The 19,522-nt window shown below is 36.5% G+C and overlaps 1 protein-coding gene across 1 annotated transcript in view; it reads right to left on the bottom strand.

Moving 5' to 3' along the window:
• Positions 1-19,522, bottom strand: part of LOC135203552 (uncharacterized) — a 490,768-nt gene that overhangs the window by 35,194 nt on the left and 436,052 nt on the right. The window contains exon 3 of the mRNA XM_064233290.1: positions 1,726-1,783. Within this exon, the coding sequence (XP_064089360.1) occupies positions 1,726-1,783 (58 nt within the window). The remainder of the gene's footprint in view (positions 1-1,725; positions 1,784-19,522) is intronic.

Consider the following 19,522-nt stretch of genomic DNA (forward strand, 5'->3'; position numbering starts at 1 on the left):
TTAATCTTCTTAAGCGTTGGTTGAATGAACACTGCGTCGACGATGTCTGATGTCCAATTCCCTTTTGAGATGTCATTACCTGCTTCTCTTTTATTAAGGCCGATTCCATCATTTGACTCTTGTACCGGCAGTTGCTGCATATCAAATACACGTGACATATTCCAGTTTATTCTATGGTTATGTTCATTTATATGATTGAAAATAGCCGAGTTCTGTTGTCCATACCTAACTGACCGTTTGTGTATTAATCTCTGGGAAGTGATTTACCTGTAAATCCGATGTAAGATTGGGTCACAGTCCTGGCATGGGATCTCATATACCCCAGAGTCTTTGGGCGTGTCTTTTGTTGGACGTTAATCAGGGATTTGGCTAAGGTATTTGGGTAGGTTAAATGCAAAAGGGTTGGATTCCCAAGGGTTTGTGAGTTACTCTCTTAATCGTCTCCAGGTGGGGAATTTTTATTTTTATTTTATTGTTGGGTGTGTCTCTGGTCTGTCTTTAGGGGGTCGGTAGAAAATTACGTTTGCTTTTTGAATTGCTTTCTCAATTATATGGTCAGGATACTTTAAAGATGAAAGTTGCTTGCGAATTAGTTCAAATTCTTTTTCCAGGAAATCTGGGGAACAAATTTCGTAAGGCTCTCTTAGGAATAGGTTGCTGGCTAGACCTATCTTGATAGTATTGTCATGATAGCTAAAGTAGTGAATATATGAAAGTGAGAACGTTGGTTTTCTGTATATGGTAAATTTGTATTCTGTCGTGTCTCTGATTATTAAAACATCAAGAAAAGGAATTTTGTTGTCTGTTTCCCATTCAACTTTTAAATTTGATGCTGGGCACTAATGCGTTTAATTTTGAGAGGAATTCATTAAAATTACCCCACTTATTATCCCAAAATGTTAGTATGTCATCCACGTATCTCATCCACAGCATGTTTTTGGGTTTTATTGCATTTATTACTGTAGTTTCAAAGTATTCCATGTACAGATTGGCTAAAATAGGACTTAAAGGACTACCATAACTACACCCGAATTTTTGCTTGTAGAATGATTCCCCGAATGAAAATACGTTATTAGATGCACAAATTCAACTAACTTTATTATTTTGTCAAGTGCCAAGGGAAATGACTGAATAGGGGGATAATTTTTCCCTTAAAAACTGAAGAACGTCCTGTACTGGTACTTTTGTGAATAGGGAGTCTGACGTCAAGGCTTAAAAGTTTTATGTTGTGAAGTGGTATATGTGCTTCTCTGAATTTGTGACAAAGTCCTTCCGGTACAAGAGTCAAATGATGGAATCGGCCTAATAAAAGAGAAGCAGGTAATGAACATCTCAAAGGGAATTGGACATCAGACATCGTCGACGCAGTGTTCATTCAACCAACGCTTAAGAAGATTAAAGGAAGATTATCAGCGGGGGTGACCTAAATTGGCTTACTTGTGGACGAATCTCTTGGTATAAATACCACCTTTTCTGTAAACTTTTCTCATTCATATACCTGAAGAGAGAGACAGCAGTCTCTGAAATATAGTACTTTTCTCTCTACATTTTGGTGTTTTTATGGGCTCCTTTTAGATATATATATATATATATATATATATATATATATATATATATATATATATATATACTCTAAAATCTCACTAAAGATAATCAGATGGATGCGAAGGGGCAGAGAGGGCAGCAGAAAGGGCAGGGCATGGGTATAGATAAAGGAATACTCACGGCTCTCGACACAGTCCTTGGAACAGGCCAACACCAAGACGCCTTCGTTACTGTAGCGCTGTGGAAGAAAAATGAAAATTAAAAAGTGAATGAGTCGTATCTATATTCGTTAAATAATTCTAGCCCTATAATTCTTATATTTCACGTCATAATATTTAAGGTTCTTTGGACTGAAAATTAATGTAAAACGGAAAAGTTGTAGTTGCATCAAAGAGTCAAGATCAACCAAATAGTAATATATATAATAACAACATAAGTATAGAACAAGCTAACAGTTTTGTTTACCGAGCAGTCCACTAACACAAGATACGAGAGCAAAACATGATATTGAGAGGAGGATTCTGATAGCTAAAAACTCTTGTAAGGATATGAAAAATCTTTCAACAAATAATAGAATTTGAACTCAAACAAGAACAAGATGGGTTCTAATGAAGCCTTCCTACATTGGGCCCACCCTCGCCCCTTCCGAAAATCCATACCTGAACGTTTTCGATAATGATTCTCTCTCTCTCTCTCTCTCTCTCTCTCTCTCTCTGTATACAATATGTTTCCCGTGAAATCGTCAGCAAGACTTGATTGTGTGTTTAATTGCACTGTGCATATTTATGAAGGCACGAAAACTTTGATTAATCTAGATTCAATTCGAACTTGTACAGAGAGATGAATATTATTAACTTCAAGGAGGGTCAAGCCATTGTCGTTGTTGGAAACAAGTTCGTTCACAATCTGGGAATAGGTGAAGGAAGTTTAGTAAGCAATAAGCACTCCAAAATTTTTAATGTCTACTCAGAGGTTAGTTTAATACACTGTTGCGAGCAAGCGTCCTCGGAATTGGGTATTTCTGGACATCTGCAATAGTTTGGCATGTATTTGCAAGAACTCGGCGTATTTGTCAGTTTGATTGGCAACATTTCCAAGCATAACAGAGCTCGGACAACGAACAGTAGATCTAGCGCCTCAATGGCTTGGTCGGTATGGTCCTTGCCTGCCCCCTCGGTGGCAGCGAGTTCGATTCTTGGGCATTCCATTGAGGGGTCAGAGATGTGTATTTCTGGTGATAGAAGTTCACTCTCGACGTGGTTCGGAAGTCACGGAAAAAGCCGTTGGTCCCATTGCTGAATAACCTTACTGGTTCCATGCAACGTAAAAACACCATACAAACAAACAAACAGTAGTTCTAAAGTGAATGCAAAGCTATCTCTTTGTAAAGAGTAAATGAAAAAACATCCTCTCTCTTTCTCCAAACGAAACGAATAAGAAAAAGTGAATCCTTAAAGATTATAACACCGTGCTGGTTAGTGCCGTCAGTGCACCTCGTGCGACGCACAGTAGGGATTACTTTTAAGGTTCTTTTCAGCGTCCTTTGGGCCCCCCATAGCTACAACCCCTTTTATTCCTTTTACTCTACCTCCGTTCATATTCTCTTTCTTCCAGCAACCCCTTTCATTCCTTTTACTGTACCTCCGTGCATATTATCTCTCTTCCAGCTTATTTTTTTACCATATCCTAATAACTGTTTCATAGTACAACTGCTTTGAGGTTTTCCTCCTGTTACACCTCTCTAACCTTCTCACTGCCAGTCTCCGTTTCATAGCTGAATGACCTCGTAGGTCCCAGTGCATGGTATCCAGCCTAAATTCTATGCTGTATGCTATTCTTTAATAGGATGAGCTACAGATTATTATTATTCATGAAGTACAATTTACCAAATAAGCATTTCTCGCGACAGCTATAGTAAATTCACATCAACGTTGTATCTGATGTCTAGGCCAGCAGTCCCTTACGACGCTCCTGATTGGCTGTTTGATAAGCCAGCCACAGGGCTGGAAACTCTCCCTCAATCTCTCTCGAGAGTTCAAATGGGCAGGATCAATGTTCCACCTCTCCTGAGGGATACTTTTGAAAGACTTATCCCTCAGGAGAGGTGGAACATACATCCTGTCTGTATGAACTCTCTCGAGAGACAGGAAAGTTTCCAGCCCCGTGATTGGCTTATCAAACAGCCAATCAGGAGCGTCGTAAGGGACTGCTGGCCTAGACATGGGATGCACTGTTGATGTGAATCTACTATAACTCCTCCCAGTTAGCGAATACGCGTATCGCTGTGGCTTCAGTTGCATAAATATTTGCTGGGTTAATCGTCCGGAAAGGGACCACGGGAATCATCAGCAAATACACAGGTAATCAAAAGAATTGCAAAAGGTTAATTGCTTGTTGTTTGGACGGTAGTTTTTCCGCTCTGGTTTTTCAGTAGTTTCTTTCATTGTGTCAACAGCGAAGGTCCGTTCGCGATTCCACAGATGGTGTAGATATAACCGGACGTCCTCTCATGTGTTTATTTCTTATGTGAGTGTGTATCTATATATATATATATATATATATATATATATATATATATATATATATATATATATAATTTTTGCAACAGTGTAGACACGAATAAAAGTTGTAAACCAATTTCCTAAAACATGACAGCAGCGTATTTTGACATAATAATTACAATAAATGTTTCTCAGATCTATCGAGTGACGTTATGTCAACTTATGCGAGCAAATTAACTACCTTTTCATCTATATACACTGCATACATAAATATATATACATACATACTACATACATACATACATAATATTATATATATATATATATATATATATATATATATATATATGTAAGTATGTATGTGTATATAGATGAAAAGATAGTTAGTTTACTTGCAGAAGTTGATATATTGTCATTCGATATTTCTGAGAAATATTTATTGTGCTATTCAATGATTGCTCTCTTGTAACTACTACGTCAAAATACGCTGTTGTCATGTTTTATGAAATTGTTTTATAACTTTATTCGTATCTACACTGTTGCAAAAATGATATAAAGCTGTTTTTTTTTATATACTGTTTTTATCTCAGTGGATCTCCTCGTAGCAGGAATGAGCGCTTTGTATGTGGAAGCAAACTAATTTTATTATGTCTAAGTTTCAAGACCCAGAGTGAATGTTGTTTTGATATTACAGAAATTAAAATGTTGCCTTTGGAAACTATTCCATCAAGTAGTTTGTCAGGGTATTGTGAAACTCCCATTACAGTTCGATCGCAATTGGCTATTAAAACAGATACAAAGTGGGCGGGTGCTCGAGTTGGTGGAATCAATTTTGTGAGGTACAACGTCATTATATAGAATAGAAGGACAAAAGGTCAATAATTGAGTCAGAGCTTGAAGCTGAATGACATCGAAGTGTAGACAAATTGACGTATTTATAAACAAGCGTAGAATGGGCTCCAAGTGTCTTAGGCGCAATCAGGTTTTCTGTACAACAACAGCTACTACAGCGTATAATCAAGGCCTGGAAATAGATCTGTCTTTCGGTGGTCTCGGTATGCAATGCTGTAAGGGCAGCGGAGCGTGAAACTTTTAACCAAGGCCCGGTGGTGGCCTATCCTATATTGCAGCCAGAGAGACGATTATGGCTAGCTTTAACCTTCAATAGTATAAAAACTACCGATGCTAGAAGGCTGCAATTGGTACGTTTGATAATTGGAGGGTGGATGATCAACGTACCAATTTGTAGCCCTCTAGCCTCAGTAGTTATTAAGATCTGAGGGCGGACATAAAAAGTGCGGATGAACTGACAAAGCCGGATCAATAGCTTTCTTTTACAGGGAAAAAAAAGTATGTTTCAGAGTTAGTCGGATGTATTTGATATTCGTAAAGGTATTGAGACAAAGAGTGTATATATGTAAAAAAAAAAAAAACTTTTGAAATACGTTTACTTCATTCGGCGTAAATGGTAAAGGGCGGGTTAGTGCCTTCAGTACACCTCACGCAGTGCGCTATAAGCATCACTGAGGTTCTTAGACGACGTTCCTTTCTTAAGGGTCCCTAGCTGCAACCCCTTTCATATTCTCTTTCTTTCTACTTTCAATTTCACTTCCAGTGCTGAATGACCTCGTAGGTCCCAGTGCCTGGTCTTTGGTTTGAACCCTATATTCAATTTATCTTTATCGACAAAAAGAATACAGATTATTATCATTATTTTGAGAAAACCGTTTCCGTGAACGTCAGCCAAAAGTAGTTGTATTTAAAAGATTCTGGATTTTTAGGGGGCTCTAATGATCATACATCTGTTGAAGTTATTGGGCAAATTTTAACTGATTATTGGTGCTGGTAAACAAACATTTGGTAAAATGAGCCCCCAACGACAGTAAAAATTGCTTTCCATGAGTGGTTATTATTATTATTACTATTATTATTATTATTATTATTTTTTTTTTTTTTTTTAATTATTATTATTATTTTTTTTTGTTTTTATCACAGTCCTCCAATTCGACTGTGGGGTTCCGGGTTGCATCCTGCCTCCTTAGGAGTCCATCACTCTTCTTACTATGTCCTGGAGCTACTTCAGCGTCTAGTTTTTCTAGATTCCTTTTCAGGGATCTTGGGATCGTGCCTAGTGTTCCTATGATTATGGGTACAATTTCCACTGGCATATCCCATATCCTTCTTATTTCTATCTTCAGATCTTGATACTTATCTATTTTTTCCCTTTCTTTCTCTTCAACTCTGGTATCCCATGGTATTGCGACATCAGTGAGTGACTTCTCTTCTTCTTCTTCTTCTTCTTCTTCTTCTTCTTCTTATTATTATTATATTATTATTATTATTATTATTATTTTATTATTATTATTATTATTATTATTCAGAGGATTGAAACCTATTCACATGGAACAAGCGCACCAAAGGGGCCACTGACTTCAAAGTCAAGCTTCCAAACTACATGGTAAAAGGAAAGAGGAAATCTCACTTATTAAAAAGAAAACCAAAATATATCAGTAAACAATTAATTGATAGGTAGAAATGCATTAAGATACAAAGAGAATAGTATTAGAGTAGTAATAATGCATTGCATCTTTGCCTGGACTTCTGAAGAAGTTCGAATTGCACGATATCTCAGTTATCTCTGGTAGCCTGGGCTGTTCAGTTTTGGTAGTCTTGAGTCTGACTCAGATTTTCAGTCATTCCAGTCATCTCCTGTTAGCCCTGGGCTTGTTCAGTTGTAGTCTTGAGACTGACTCAGAGTTTCAGTCATTCCAGTCATCTCTGGTAGCCTGGCTGTTCAGTTGGTAGTCTTGAGACTGACTCAGCACTGTCAACGCAAGCAAAGAAAAACATGCATTTGTAAAACTGTTATAATCTTGGTCATTTGGGCTTAATTCAATTTGAGTAAGCTTTAAGTTCGTTTAGTGACCGAGGGTACATTATCCCGTAAATGCGGGATTCTGCATTGGCCTCTCTCTCTCTCTCTCTCTCTCTCTCTCCTCTCCTCTCTCTCTCTCTCTCTCTCGCCGTCCAATCGATTTTTGTCTGAAGGCAGAGAAACCTGGGTGGGTGGGGGATATGGGGGTTAATGTGGACGACGAAAGTTTAAACGAAATACCCCCACCCATCCCATCTCCAAACTCCTCCCCACCCCCACCCTCCACCTCCCACAACCACTCTTCAAATCACCCACCACCCCCAGGCCGCCCACTATCTAATCCCACATGAACTCGGTCTAAGTCCCATGGGGGTTTAATTTGTATTTCAGCGCAATGCTTTCGTCTTAAGTGGACAGATAAACCAATGTTTCCCTTTGTGGTTGGCGCTGCGTTCTCGTGAGTCGACTGGAATGTATTTTATTATTATTATTAATAATTATTATTAAAACAGGATCTCAGGTCCGGGTTAAGCAGGGGTCGCCTTTTGGTTTACAGCTGGTGTTGTTGCTGGTATAGCTTGTATCACGTGACGTTTCGACCTCCTTGTAGGTCATCATCATCTTGACGAGTCGGTAGAAGGACTGTAGCAAGATAGTCTGCGTGACAGTGTTTATAGTGACTCAGACCTTGAGTTGAATTCTCATATTATTATTATTATTATTATTATTATTATTATTATTATTATTATTATTATTAAAATCTACCAAACAATTTCGGCCAGTCTTCCAGTTCTGGATATCATGAAGGTTTTATTTTCTATTCCAGCTTAGTTTTTTACTGATCACCTCTCTCTCTCTCTCTCTCCTCTCTCTCTCTCTCTCTCTCTCTCTCTGCAGGCTGATTTACCTTTGTAACCTTCTTGGTTTTATATAGTCTGTTGACTAGCCATGAACATATAAGTGATGGCGTGTTTTAAATCTCTTTTTATATTATTTTATATTTTTAGTTTTGACAGAAATTGTAACCGATTTATGACTGTAGCTGACGAAATTGAACGTGCTATCCTGTTCGAGCCAAATTCGGTTGGAAAAATCCGTATATTTATAAACTTATTCTAAAGAGTCAAAGAAGGTATGAAAAATCCGTAGAGTCCCATGCAAATCCTGAGATACTGGGAAAGGTCACTTATGGTCACTAGTGGTCACTGCTGACCTACTGATCGCGTTAAGGCTGTATGGTCAACGGGAATGAGTCACCATGCAAAATTTGAAGTCCATTGGATGAAGGGAACAGGTCGAAGATTGAGTTACGTGTTTTGAGCCAAACAGACGCAGAATAATTCAAGTCAAATAGAAGCATGTAAGAAGGAAAAGAGCAGCATTATAATCTAAAGTTTTATAGCAGTAGTTAGTCCTTCAATTCGTTCATAGGTGACCCCTCTCCAAGGTGTCTCTCGCTGCGGTCGCAGGATTTATGAGGGGTCCCTCTCCCCCCCCCCCCCCCATCAAGCAGTATCGTTGGACATTACTCTGTGGGAGGTCATTTTACAGCTCATTTAAAGCTTTCAATTGCTTTGAAGGCCATTCCAGTAATGCCATCCATCTCTCTCTCTCTCTCTCTCTCTCTCTCTCTAGCGATTATCGCTCTTATGAGACCAGATAACTAAAACCCATTCTCTCTCTCTCTCTCTCTCTCTCTTTTAGCCGACTCCAGTGTTATTGCATTTCCAGCCATGATTCATCGTCCAGTCAGTCCAGGCATTTTCCAGTTCTGGAAAATCATCCGCCTCTGCTTCCCCTTCGTTATTGCTTCCACTTCTCGTATATCGTCAGTCTTTTTTTTCTTTTTTATTATTATTATATATTTACGGTGACCATATTTTTCCGAAATTGCCACTAATTCATTTCCGTCGGCCATCTTTAATCCACTGACGCGTTTGGAACCTTGATATGAGCAGGGTGGATGCGCCATGTCTTCCCCATACCTACCCCGCCCCACCCAGGATGGACAAACAGGTTTGCAGGAGCATGGTGGGTATGTCATGTCTCCCAAACCAACCCCCACCAACCTAGGAAGGACAAACAGGTTTGCATGAGTAGGGTTGGTGGGTATGTGATGTCTCCCCTACCAACCCCCACCAACCCAGGATGGACAAACAGGTTTGCATGAGTAGGGTGGGTTGGTATGTCATGTCTCCCTTACCAACCCTCACCCACCCAGGTTGGACAAACAGGTTTGCATGAACAAGGTGGGTATGTCATGTCTCCCCCTACCTAACCCCGCCAACACCCAGGAAGTACAAACAGGTTTGCAGGAGGAGGGTGGATGTGCCACGTCTCCCCTCTCACCCTGCCCCTCCCGGGGCGGACAAACAGGTTTCCAAGAGGAGGGCAAACAAGGAAGATCCACTCAGATTTTATCATAAATACAAAGATAGATAATTCCCAACAGACGGTTTTCATGTTATTCGCTGCTGTGAAGGCACCGTTCTCACTTGATCATGTTTGTTTTCACTTATTCATGTTTGTTTCTGAATTCATTGTTATTCTTTGTGTGTGTGTGTGTGTGTGCTTGTTGATGCTATTCCGGCTTCCAAAGGAACTCTCATTATTTACTAGAATCGTTGCAATAAAAATAAATCTTTATGATCAGCGATTGGTAAAATACCGTACCCATTTATTTTTATTATCATATGCAAATAGATAGATAGATAGGTAGATAGATAGATAGATACTAGAGGTGACCCTTTGTTTCTGTCAGAAAAATCACAGGCCAGCGAAAATTGATGTGTGTAAAAATATAAAAAATACAAAGAGTTTAAACGCAGGTGTTGGATGTTGGATCGTCGTTCGTAATGGCATCTCTCTCTCTCTCTCTCTCTCTCTCTCTCTCTCTCTCTCTCTCTCTCTCGTCTGGACGACTGGATTCAGCTCTTGTTCCTCCTTGTATGGATCTGTCAACCAGAAAAGTGAGATTCCAGTTTTGTCAGTAATACACACACACACACACACAAATCAAATTATTTTTTTAATCCCCTGCAATGAGAGTAGTGCCGTCAGTGTACCTCACGCGGTGCACTGTGGGCATTACTTAAGGTTCTTTGCAGCGTGCCTTCTTAAAGCCCCTCACTGCAACCTCTTTCATTCATTTCAATATACCTCCGTTCATATTCTCTTTCTTCCATCTGACTTTCCACCCTCTTTAACAATTGATTCATAGTGCAACTGCTTTTGGGTTTTCCCTCCTGTTACACCTTGCAAACCTACCCACTCTCAATACCCCTTTCAGCCCTGAATGACCTCATAGGTCCCAGAGCTTGGCCTCTGGCCTAAATTCTATATTCCATTCTATTCCGAATCTCGTAGTAACTAATTACTGAAGGGAGTGACAGCCGACCATACAAGCAATTGACACAGTAGGCAATGGGGAGTGAGTGACCTCGTTTTTGCCTCGAGTCTTCTTGGTCAGTTGAAGTGTGGCAGCAAATACCCAAAGATAATACTCAAAGTCACCTGGAAGCCTGGTGATCGGAGACACCACCTTCAGTGGCGTGTGTGGACCGGAAGCTCTCCTAACGAAGTTCCTTCGCGAGATAAACCAGTTAAGGAAATAAGAGAGAGAGAGAGTTTTTTTTCTTTTTGCAACAAGAATAATCTTTAAATCGACTTCCCCAAAAGATATTTAAATACATGCTGGAGTAATTTATTGAGTGGCTGTCATGATATCCATTGCTTTAATTTTTACGTCTTTATTTTTTATTATTTTATTTTTTAATTGTTGTGGTCAGCAGTCTATTATATTGTGGCTTTCTGCTCTATATTCTTTGTTTTTTAATTTGACTGTTTAAACACTACTCATATACAAACATATATATATATATATATATATATATATATATATATATATATGTATATTGTATGTATATATATATATATATATATATAATATATATATATATACATATATATATATATATATATATATATAATATATATATATATTATATATATATATATATATATATATATCTATATATATATATATATATATATATATATGATATATATATATATATGTATGTAAGTGTGGCTATATATATATAATATATATATATATATATGATTGTATATATGTATTGGTATTTAACCGCTAGATAATATTAAATTATAATATATTAAGGAAAAATAATATATTATATATATTATATATTATTATAATATGGTAATGCCGCAGAGGAAAATGAGACAACGAGAACTGCCTAGATCTTTCGGTCTTAACGACCCTATATTCGAATTCCCTTTCAATCCCAGCTAATATAATAGATTCACATCACCTGTGCATCTGATGTCTAGGCCAGTCCATTACGGCGCTCCTGATTGGCTGTTGATAAGTCAGTCAAAGGGCTGGAACCTCTCCTCAGTCTCTCTCGAGAGTTCACATAGGCAGGATGTATGTTCCACCTCTCCTGAGGGCCCCGTGATTGGCTTATCAGCAGCCAATCAGGAGCATCGTAAGGGACTGGCCTAGACATCAGATGCACAGATGATGTGAATCTACTCTAGTGTCCCTTGCCTAGGCGCGGAAAAGGCTTCAAGTTTCAACGTAACATTACCATCATCTCTTCTGGAACGTTCAGCAGAAATGTCCGTAAAGAAACCCACATTTTAAAAGCTGTAGCTGCTGCCAGAACATCAGTAACAATGATAAATAAAGGGATCTGAAAATCAGTATAAATTTTCACCGACGTTGGATCGTCCTCCTGATGATTTCAAGGGTCAGTAGTTACCCGTATCAAGCGGCACATTCGTTGTATCATTGAATAACAAATTCGGTGTTGAGCTTTTGAACGAGAGCATTCGTCAGTGTCCGCTCCCGCTATCAATTATGATTTATGTACATCAGGCCGAAACTCGGCTGGTGGTTTCATGCTTTCGGGTTTATGTATTCAAATGTGTGTACATAGTCAATAATGCGTATCCCCTGTGTCCTCATGTGTTTTGTATATGTAGGGAGTAAGTGTATAGCTGTAACTATGCACTCGTATGCCTTCCTTTCGTGTTTACACAGAATTGCTGTCACTTTCGAACGCTACTGTTGTAGGTGTTTATATTTTCGCTAATCGTCTTCACGTAAAACTGAAGAACATATTCCTGCTGAACATTACGCCAGTCGCCATCTTTTTATTGAGTTATGTATTTATTTATTTATATATATTTTTTTTTGCAGCAAGCTGTATGTTTGATATAGTAAGGCAATCTCCCCATATTTGCTGTGCTAAACCCACCCTAAAAGGGTTCTGATGTTTCTTTTTCGATAACTATCTACGCATCTTTGTTTCTCTATATTTCACTCCCGCTCGTCAACCAAACTTCAATTCCATAAAGGAGAGGTGGCTAAACAATCCCTTCAAACATTACTTGATGAGTTTCATGTTCAATCCTTCAAGTCTACCGAGCAGCTTCCTATCTATTCATCTGAGGGTATCCAACTACCTTCTCTTTCTTCTTCTATACTTTGTTTAAACTTAGCACATTTCCTTGTGTACCTGTTCTGTGACAACTCTTGTCTAGCCCCTGATACGTTTATTTCCTAGTCCCTGTTTTTCCACAATTCGTAATAAGTTTTTTTTTTTTTTTTTTGTTTTTTTTTTTTTTTTTTTTTTTTTATCTCTTGATTTTCAGTTGAAGCTAAAACCTTACTCTTCTTCGTGTTGACTTACAAGTTCCTCTTTTTACAAACACTGATACCCTCGCATGAGTGAGCAGTTTCTCTTCAGTGTCACCAGTCGGCACTGCCCCTCTGTAAGTGTTAGCACTCTACGTTCCATCTCCTCCTCCTCCTCCTCCTCCTCCTCCTCCTCCTTCTCCTCCTCCTCCTCCTCCTATATGCATTTCATTTTCCGACCTCTATCATCACATCATCCATGATGGTATGGAACAGCCAGAGAAAAATCACACTGTCTTAAGACCGTTTTTTTTTATATTAAAAAAATTCATTCTCCATTTTTGAAATTTTAATCACACACACACTGTCTTAAGACCGTTTTTTTTTTAGTTAAAAAAAATAATTTTCCACTCTAGAAATTTTAATCTTAAGACCGTTTTTTTTTAGTTAAAAAAATAATTTTCCACTAGAAATTTTAATCTTAAGACCGTTTTTTTTTTTATTTAAAAAAATATTTTTAAAAAAGTCATCCTCCATTTTAGATATTTTAATCACACACTGTCTTCAGACCGTTTTTTTTTTATTTTAAAAACGTCATTCTCGACTATATAAATTTTAATCGTAGGACCGTTTTTTTATTTAAAAAAATATTATAAAAAAGTCATTCGCCATTTTTGAAATTTTAATCACACACTGTCTTAAGACCGTTTTTTTATTTAAAAAAAAACTGTCATTCTCCATTCTAGAAATTTTAATAATTGTCTTAAGACCAAAAAAAATGTCAATCTCCATTTTAGAAGTTTTAATTGCTATTAACTCCGTAAAAAAAGTCATTCTCCACTCTAGATATTTTAATCACTGTATTCAGACCGTTTTTAATTTAAAAAAAAACTGTCATTCTCCAGTCTAGAAATTGTAATCACAGTCTTAAGACGTTTTTTTTTTTTATTTAAAATAAAAACTGTCATTCTACATTCTGAAAATTTAAATCACACATTTTCTCAAGACCGTTTTTTTTATTTAAAATAAAGACATTCTCCATTTTAGAAATTTAAATCACACAGTCTTAAGACGGCTTCTTTTGTTTAAAAAAAGTCATTCTCCATCCTAGATATTTTAATGACTGCATTAAGACCGTTTTTGATTAAAAAAAAAAAACTTGTCATTCTCCATTGTAGAAATTTCAACACATACTCTGCTTTCTACGGCATAGGTCCAGCCTGTCCTAGAACCACCTTCCTTACACTGAACCAACAAACATCGCAATCTCAGCTCTGCCCCGCTCCACAACCAGCATCTGTTCCCGAGAAAAAAAGTTTTAGGATTAGCGCATTTGTACCCTGTCGCCGTTCCATTACACTCTTCCTGACTGGTAGTACAAGTCGCTATTTATTTCCTAGACACAATCATTGTTTGCTCCCTCGCGGACTTGAATACCTTCCCTTTCACTGTCATTTCACCAGTGACGTAACATCAAGGCGTTTACGCTTGCGCAGAAGCTTTGTCTGTCCGTCCGCCCTCAGATCTTAAAAACTACTGAGGCTAGAGGGCTGCAAACCGGTACTTTGATCATCCACCCTCCAGTCATCAAACATACCCAATTGCAGCCCTCTAGCCTTGGTAATTTTTATTTCATTCAAGGCTAAATTATATATAAAAATTGTATATATAAAAAATGATAATGTTCTCTATAAAAATATATTCCAGGCCACCACCGGGCCTTGATTAAAGTTTCATGGGCTGTATACAGAGACCCCCAAAAGATAGATCCATTTTCGTGGCCTTTATTATACACTGTACAGGAAACTTAATTGCGCTTGTAAACCTTAGAAAAATTGCCAGACAGACATCTATAAATCTCTGTCTCTAATATATATATATATATATATATATATATATATATAATATATATATATATATAATAGAGAGAGAGAGAGAGAGAGAGAGAGAGAGAGAAGAGAGAGAGAGATTTACAGATGTCTGCCAATTTAACCTATATATATATGGATATATATATATATATATATATATATATATATATATAATATATATATATATATATATATACGCGTGTTTGTATTAGAGAGAGAAAGAGAGAGAGAGAGAGAGAGAGAGAGAGAGAGAGATTGCACTTATCTTACATTCAAAACGAACAGAGAGCCTTTAAAACTGGTGCCAAAAGTCTATAGGAATTAGTTGAAAGATGTAACGGAGTTCCGCTTTGCAAAAATCAGTCCACGGAGAGAGAGAGAGAGAGAGAGAGAGAGAGGAGGAGAGAGAGAGAGAGAGAGAAAGGAAGTAAAACGCAAGAGGAATATTTCGCCATTTTTTTTGTCAGACATCAGATTAGGTTGAAAGTTTTATAGAACTACAAAAAACCAGCTGGGCGTAAAAGCCTTCCAAGCTTGGAGAGGATTAAGGTTCGTTTATGAACTCCCGCGGCTGCTGTTGGCGGTAAATACACAAAAGGCGAAAAAGATTTTGTTTTATTTTATTTATTTGTTGGATCGAACTCTGTTTTTCTTGTGGTTTCTCTTTTCTCTTTTTTTTTTTTTTTTTTTTTTTTGATGGATCCACTTTTTTTTTCTCCCTCTCGAAAGTAGCTTTACCCATTTGGTTCCGCGCGAGACTCTCTCTCTCTCTCTCTCTCTCTCTCTCTCTCTCTCTCTCTCTCTCATAACAAAAAAACAGTTGTGGTCGTGATGAAATAGGTAACGTTGATATCTGATATATAGATATATCGTTTTCATCTCACGGATAAACTGTGCTGAATGCTAATGAATTACACACATACACACACACACACACACACACACACACACACATATATATATATATATATATATATATGTGTGTGTGTGTGTGTGTGTGTGTGTGTGTGTGTGTGTATGTGTGTGTTCAGTGAAATGAGATCTGCTCACTTCAACTCACGTCATGTTCCCGCAGTTTTAATAATGACTAATTTACATTTCATCGATGATGTTGATGACGGTGGGATTTCATGATTATCATCGACTTATCGAAATCCGATCAGGATCAAATGCGCAGTGAAGTAGGACGCACTCTGTCGAGAAATTCGGGTCTGTAAAATTTTTTTATTTTTTTTTTTACTTAACAAAATACATTTTAAAGTTCATTTTACAATTCAGTACATATACAATATATGTAATTTGTGTACAAGATTAACAAATATAGTTTCGAAATTTGAGTCTGTAAAATATTTTTTTTCTCTTATTTAAAAAATACATTTCAAAGTTTATTTTACAATTCTGTACATGTACAATAAATATTCACAATATTTTTATAATACATCAGTATACTTAAATTTTCTATGGACATGCATACATATACACATACCCATATACTGTATATACATACCCATTACACACATTTATACATGCATATATTAAAATTCCAGGTAACTACGTGTAAAATGAGAATAAATGTTTTTAGATGATTTACGCGTCTATAAAAATTAGGTCAGTGTAATTGGAGGTAACTGGAGGAGTTTGATATAATTGGTTCTGACTACATTTGTATCGTGGTTGCTCGATTAATATAATAATCAGAGTGAAGAGAGATGTGATTAACGTAATATTCCAAAACTATTTAACTTTCATTCAAGAGCCACTTTTGCAAACAATATTCTATTGGGTTAATGAACTTTATTCGAACCTCGAGTACATTTATTTGAGCAATCATCTTCATTATAAGTATATACAAAATATTTTTTAAACGCTTGGAAATCTAATAGCAAAGGTAAATTTTTAGGTATAAAAAATTGTTTTTAAATGGCTTGGAGATAAAATAGCAACGGTACATTTTTAAATGTAGAAAATAGTTTTTAAACTGCTTGGAAGTAAAATAGCAAAGTTAATTTTTAAGTATATGAGATAGTTTTTAAACATCTCGGATATTAAATGGAAATGGTAAATTTTTAAATATAGAAAATTGTTTTTAGACGTCTTAGAAATAAAATAGCAAAGTTAATTGTTGAATATAGATAATAGTTTTTAAACGCTTGAAAATAAAATAGCAAAGGTAAATTTTTAAATATAGAAAACAGTTTTTAAACGGCTTGGAAATTAAATAGCAAAGGTAAATTTTTGAATATAGAAAATAGTTTTTAAATGCTTGGAAATAAAAGAGCAAAGGTAAATATTTAAATATAGAAAACAGTTTTTAAACCACTTGGAAATTATATAGCAAGGTAAATTTTTGAATATAGAAAATAGTTTTTAAAAGCTTGGAAATAAAATAGCAAAGGTAAATTTTTAAATATAGAAAAAAGTTTTTAAACGACTTGAAAATTAAATAGCAAAGGTTAATTTTTAAATGTAGAAAACCGTTTTTAAACGATTCGGAAATAAAATAAAGTTAATGTTTAATATATATAGTGGTTTTTAAACGTCTCGGAAATCAAATAGCAAAGGTAAATTTTTGGAATATAGAAAATAGTTTTTAAACCATTGGAAATAAAATAGCAAAGGTCAATTTTTAAATAAAGAATATAGTTTTTAAATGCTTGGAGATAAAATAACCAAAGTCAATTTTTAGATATAGAAAATGATTTTTAAACTGCTTGGTGATGAAATAGCAATGGTGAATTTTTAAATAAGAAAATATGAGCAACAAATAAATTGCACGTGAGTATATGAATAACAATGTCGATTGGGGTTCCATGTAAGTATATCGAAGAAAACTGCGATTTACATCCACTGGTTACCGATAGTTTTAAGATCAAAATAATTTTCTGCTAGTTCAGTTCTGAACAGGCGTTACATAATCATAGGTCACCAACGACTGGAATTAGATGAAAGCCCCTTCCACACAAGAGGGGGTTTGAGGGTTTGGGGTTGTTAGACACTGTTACCAATTTTGTGGGTGGATGGCTTCGATTGTTTGATATGGTATCACTGTTTACAAGCGAGAAAAATGTGGAAATTTAGAAACGCAAATAACGTCATTATGGTTATTTTCATGACAATAACTCTTGACAAGGAATTGCAATTATACAGACACCCTACATGTAGAGTAAGCATTCGTTCATAATAAGGCGTGATCCGACCTCCAGCTTACTCGTGACGTGTGCAAGATTTTCCCCTCACGCATAAGTTGTAAACATTATATTCCTAACTTTTAATGTAAATTAAAACGTGCTTAAGTCTATGTTCAAACAGAGCCTTGTTTTAACAATAAAAATTGAAGTAAAGATTCTATATTTTATTAGAAATAATTTTTCTGTACTGTTTAACATGCACATATTTTATTTTTCTATATTTTCATTGTAATAAATAAATCATAAATATCCTATATCCTAAAATTCCTGTACCTTGAACTCAACGCGAAACACCTTTATCAGACCTTTTTAGGTTCTTCCATAGACCTTTCCTAACCCCTAACAAGAACAAGAAGAAGAACAACAAAGTAGTTCGTAAGCTTACTCCCCGAGTAAGCGATATCAATGGAAAAAAAACTATTAAAAGTTTAGACAAAAGACACAGCAAGTTGGGTTCCTCCATTTCTTTTCGTTCCATTTTATCCATCACATTTCTAGGAGTTTCTCGTACTTCTTGCCTTCAGGTGCTACATTGCTGAAGTATAAAGAATATAAGTAAATAATTAGAAAACTCCAACCATATACTTTCGTGGCTTCCCCCAAAACAGTTCAAGCCGAGTCAGAATCAAGTTCAAAATAAAGGGACAAACTCGCTTCAATTTATCCCTCCCAACAGGACTCAAACCTAAGCCTAGGAACGCGACGGAGAATATGAAAAAGGCCTCTAATGCAATATTGCAGCGGTAAGCGTCCGTTGGAGCTCTGCCTCTTAATCATAGGGGGGGGTTTTTTTGGGGGGTGGGGGGGGGTGATGGGGAGGGGAGGGGCAAACGTCGTGCGTTGCGTCCGAAGCTGCTCTGACTTCAAAAGCCGTTGTTGTTTTCTCTGAGAAATAATAAATGCTACTTCTTGCAGCAGGAGAAGGAATACGTGTAAAAAATGCAATACAATCACAATTGCTGATCAAGTCTTGGCTAGCTATTTATTTTCAGGCCTATATTTTGACCTTTAGAGCTGCTACTTTTGTTTTTTGACGTCGTCACCCACCATGAAATGCACACACACACATATATACACACACACACTTATTAAATCCACGGTAGAAGGGTAACTGAAATAGGGTCTTGGAGCAAGTACTTTCGTAGCATATTCTACATTTTCAAGTTCACACTGAATACATTAGAAGGTTGCCACATCTTTATATACAAAAACAGAAAGCGGTGGATGTGGTTACAGTTCGTTAATCTGGGGTGAGTGTTCTTTAAGCTAAAGAGACAAGGAGAGAGGATCAAAGGACGATCCAGGATGGAGATTTAAATTCCTTGTTGACGTGGCTTCAATAAAGATGGACTCCAACATATTTATATGTGGTGTGTGTGTGTGTGTGTGTATGTATTAAGTGAATCATGAAAGTATGGAACATGGAGAATGTCTTAATCAAGACAAAATCCACGAAGGATTCTGCAAGGCCTCTCGCTTGTCATTTACTCAAGAGACTGAAGAAATATCAAAACAAGTTTACAAAGAAAGCTCGTTTAATTGACAGATGTACAAAGGGAAAAAATATGTACCTGGAATCTAACATAATTGAAGACTTAGTAGACCTATCAGACCAGGATTAAGAGGTCTTACAAACGATTAGGTCCAACAGCTCAGGCAGGGACAAGACAATTAAAAGATTATATATATAAAAAAAATAGACTGACCACCATTTGGTAAACAAAAACAATTTTTGTCAAAAATTTCACCTTGCAAAAATATTTACCGTTTACCAAATGGAAAGTTATCGAGTTGTATTTTCATAAAATTTCTTGGTGGTCAGTCACATTTTTTGTATAAAATGTGGATTCTAGTAATATATTTTGGTTTTCCTTTGT

The sequence above is a fragment of the Macrobrachium nipponense genome, chromosome 36 (assembly GCF_015104395.2).
Source record: "Macrobrachium nipponense isolate FS-2020 chromosome 36, ASM1510439v2, whole genome shotgun sequence".
Classification (NCBI taxonomy): Eukaryota; Metazoa; Arthropoda; class Malacostraca; order Decapoda; family Palaemonidae; genus Macrobrachium; species Macrobrachium nipponense.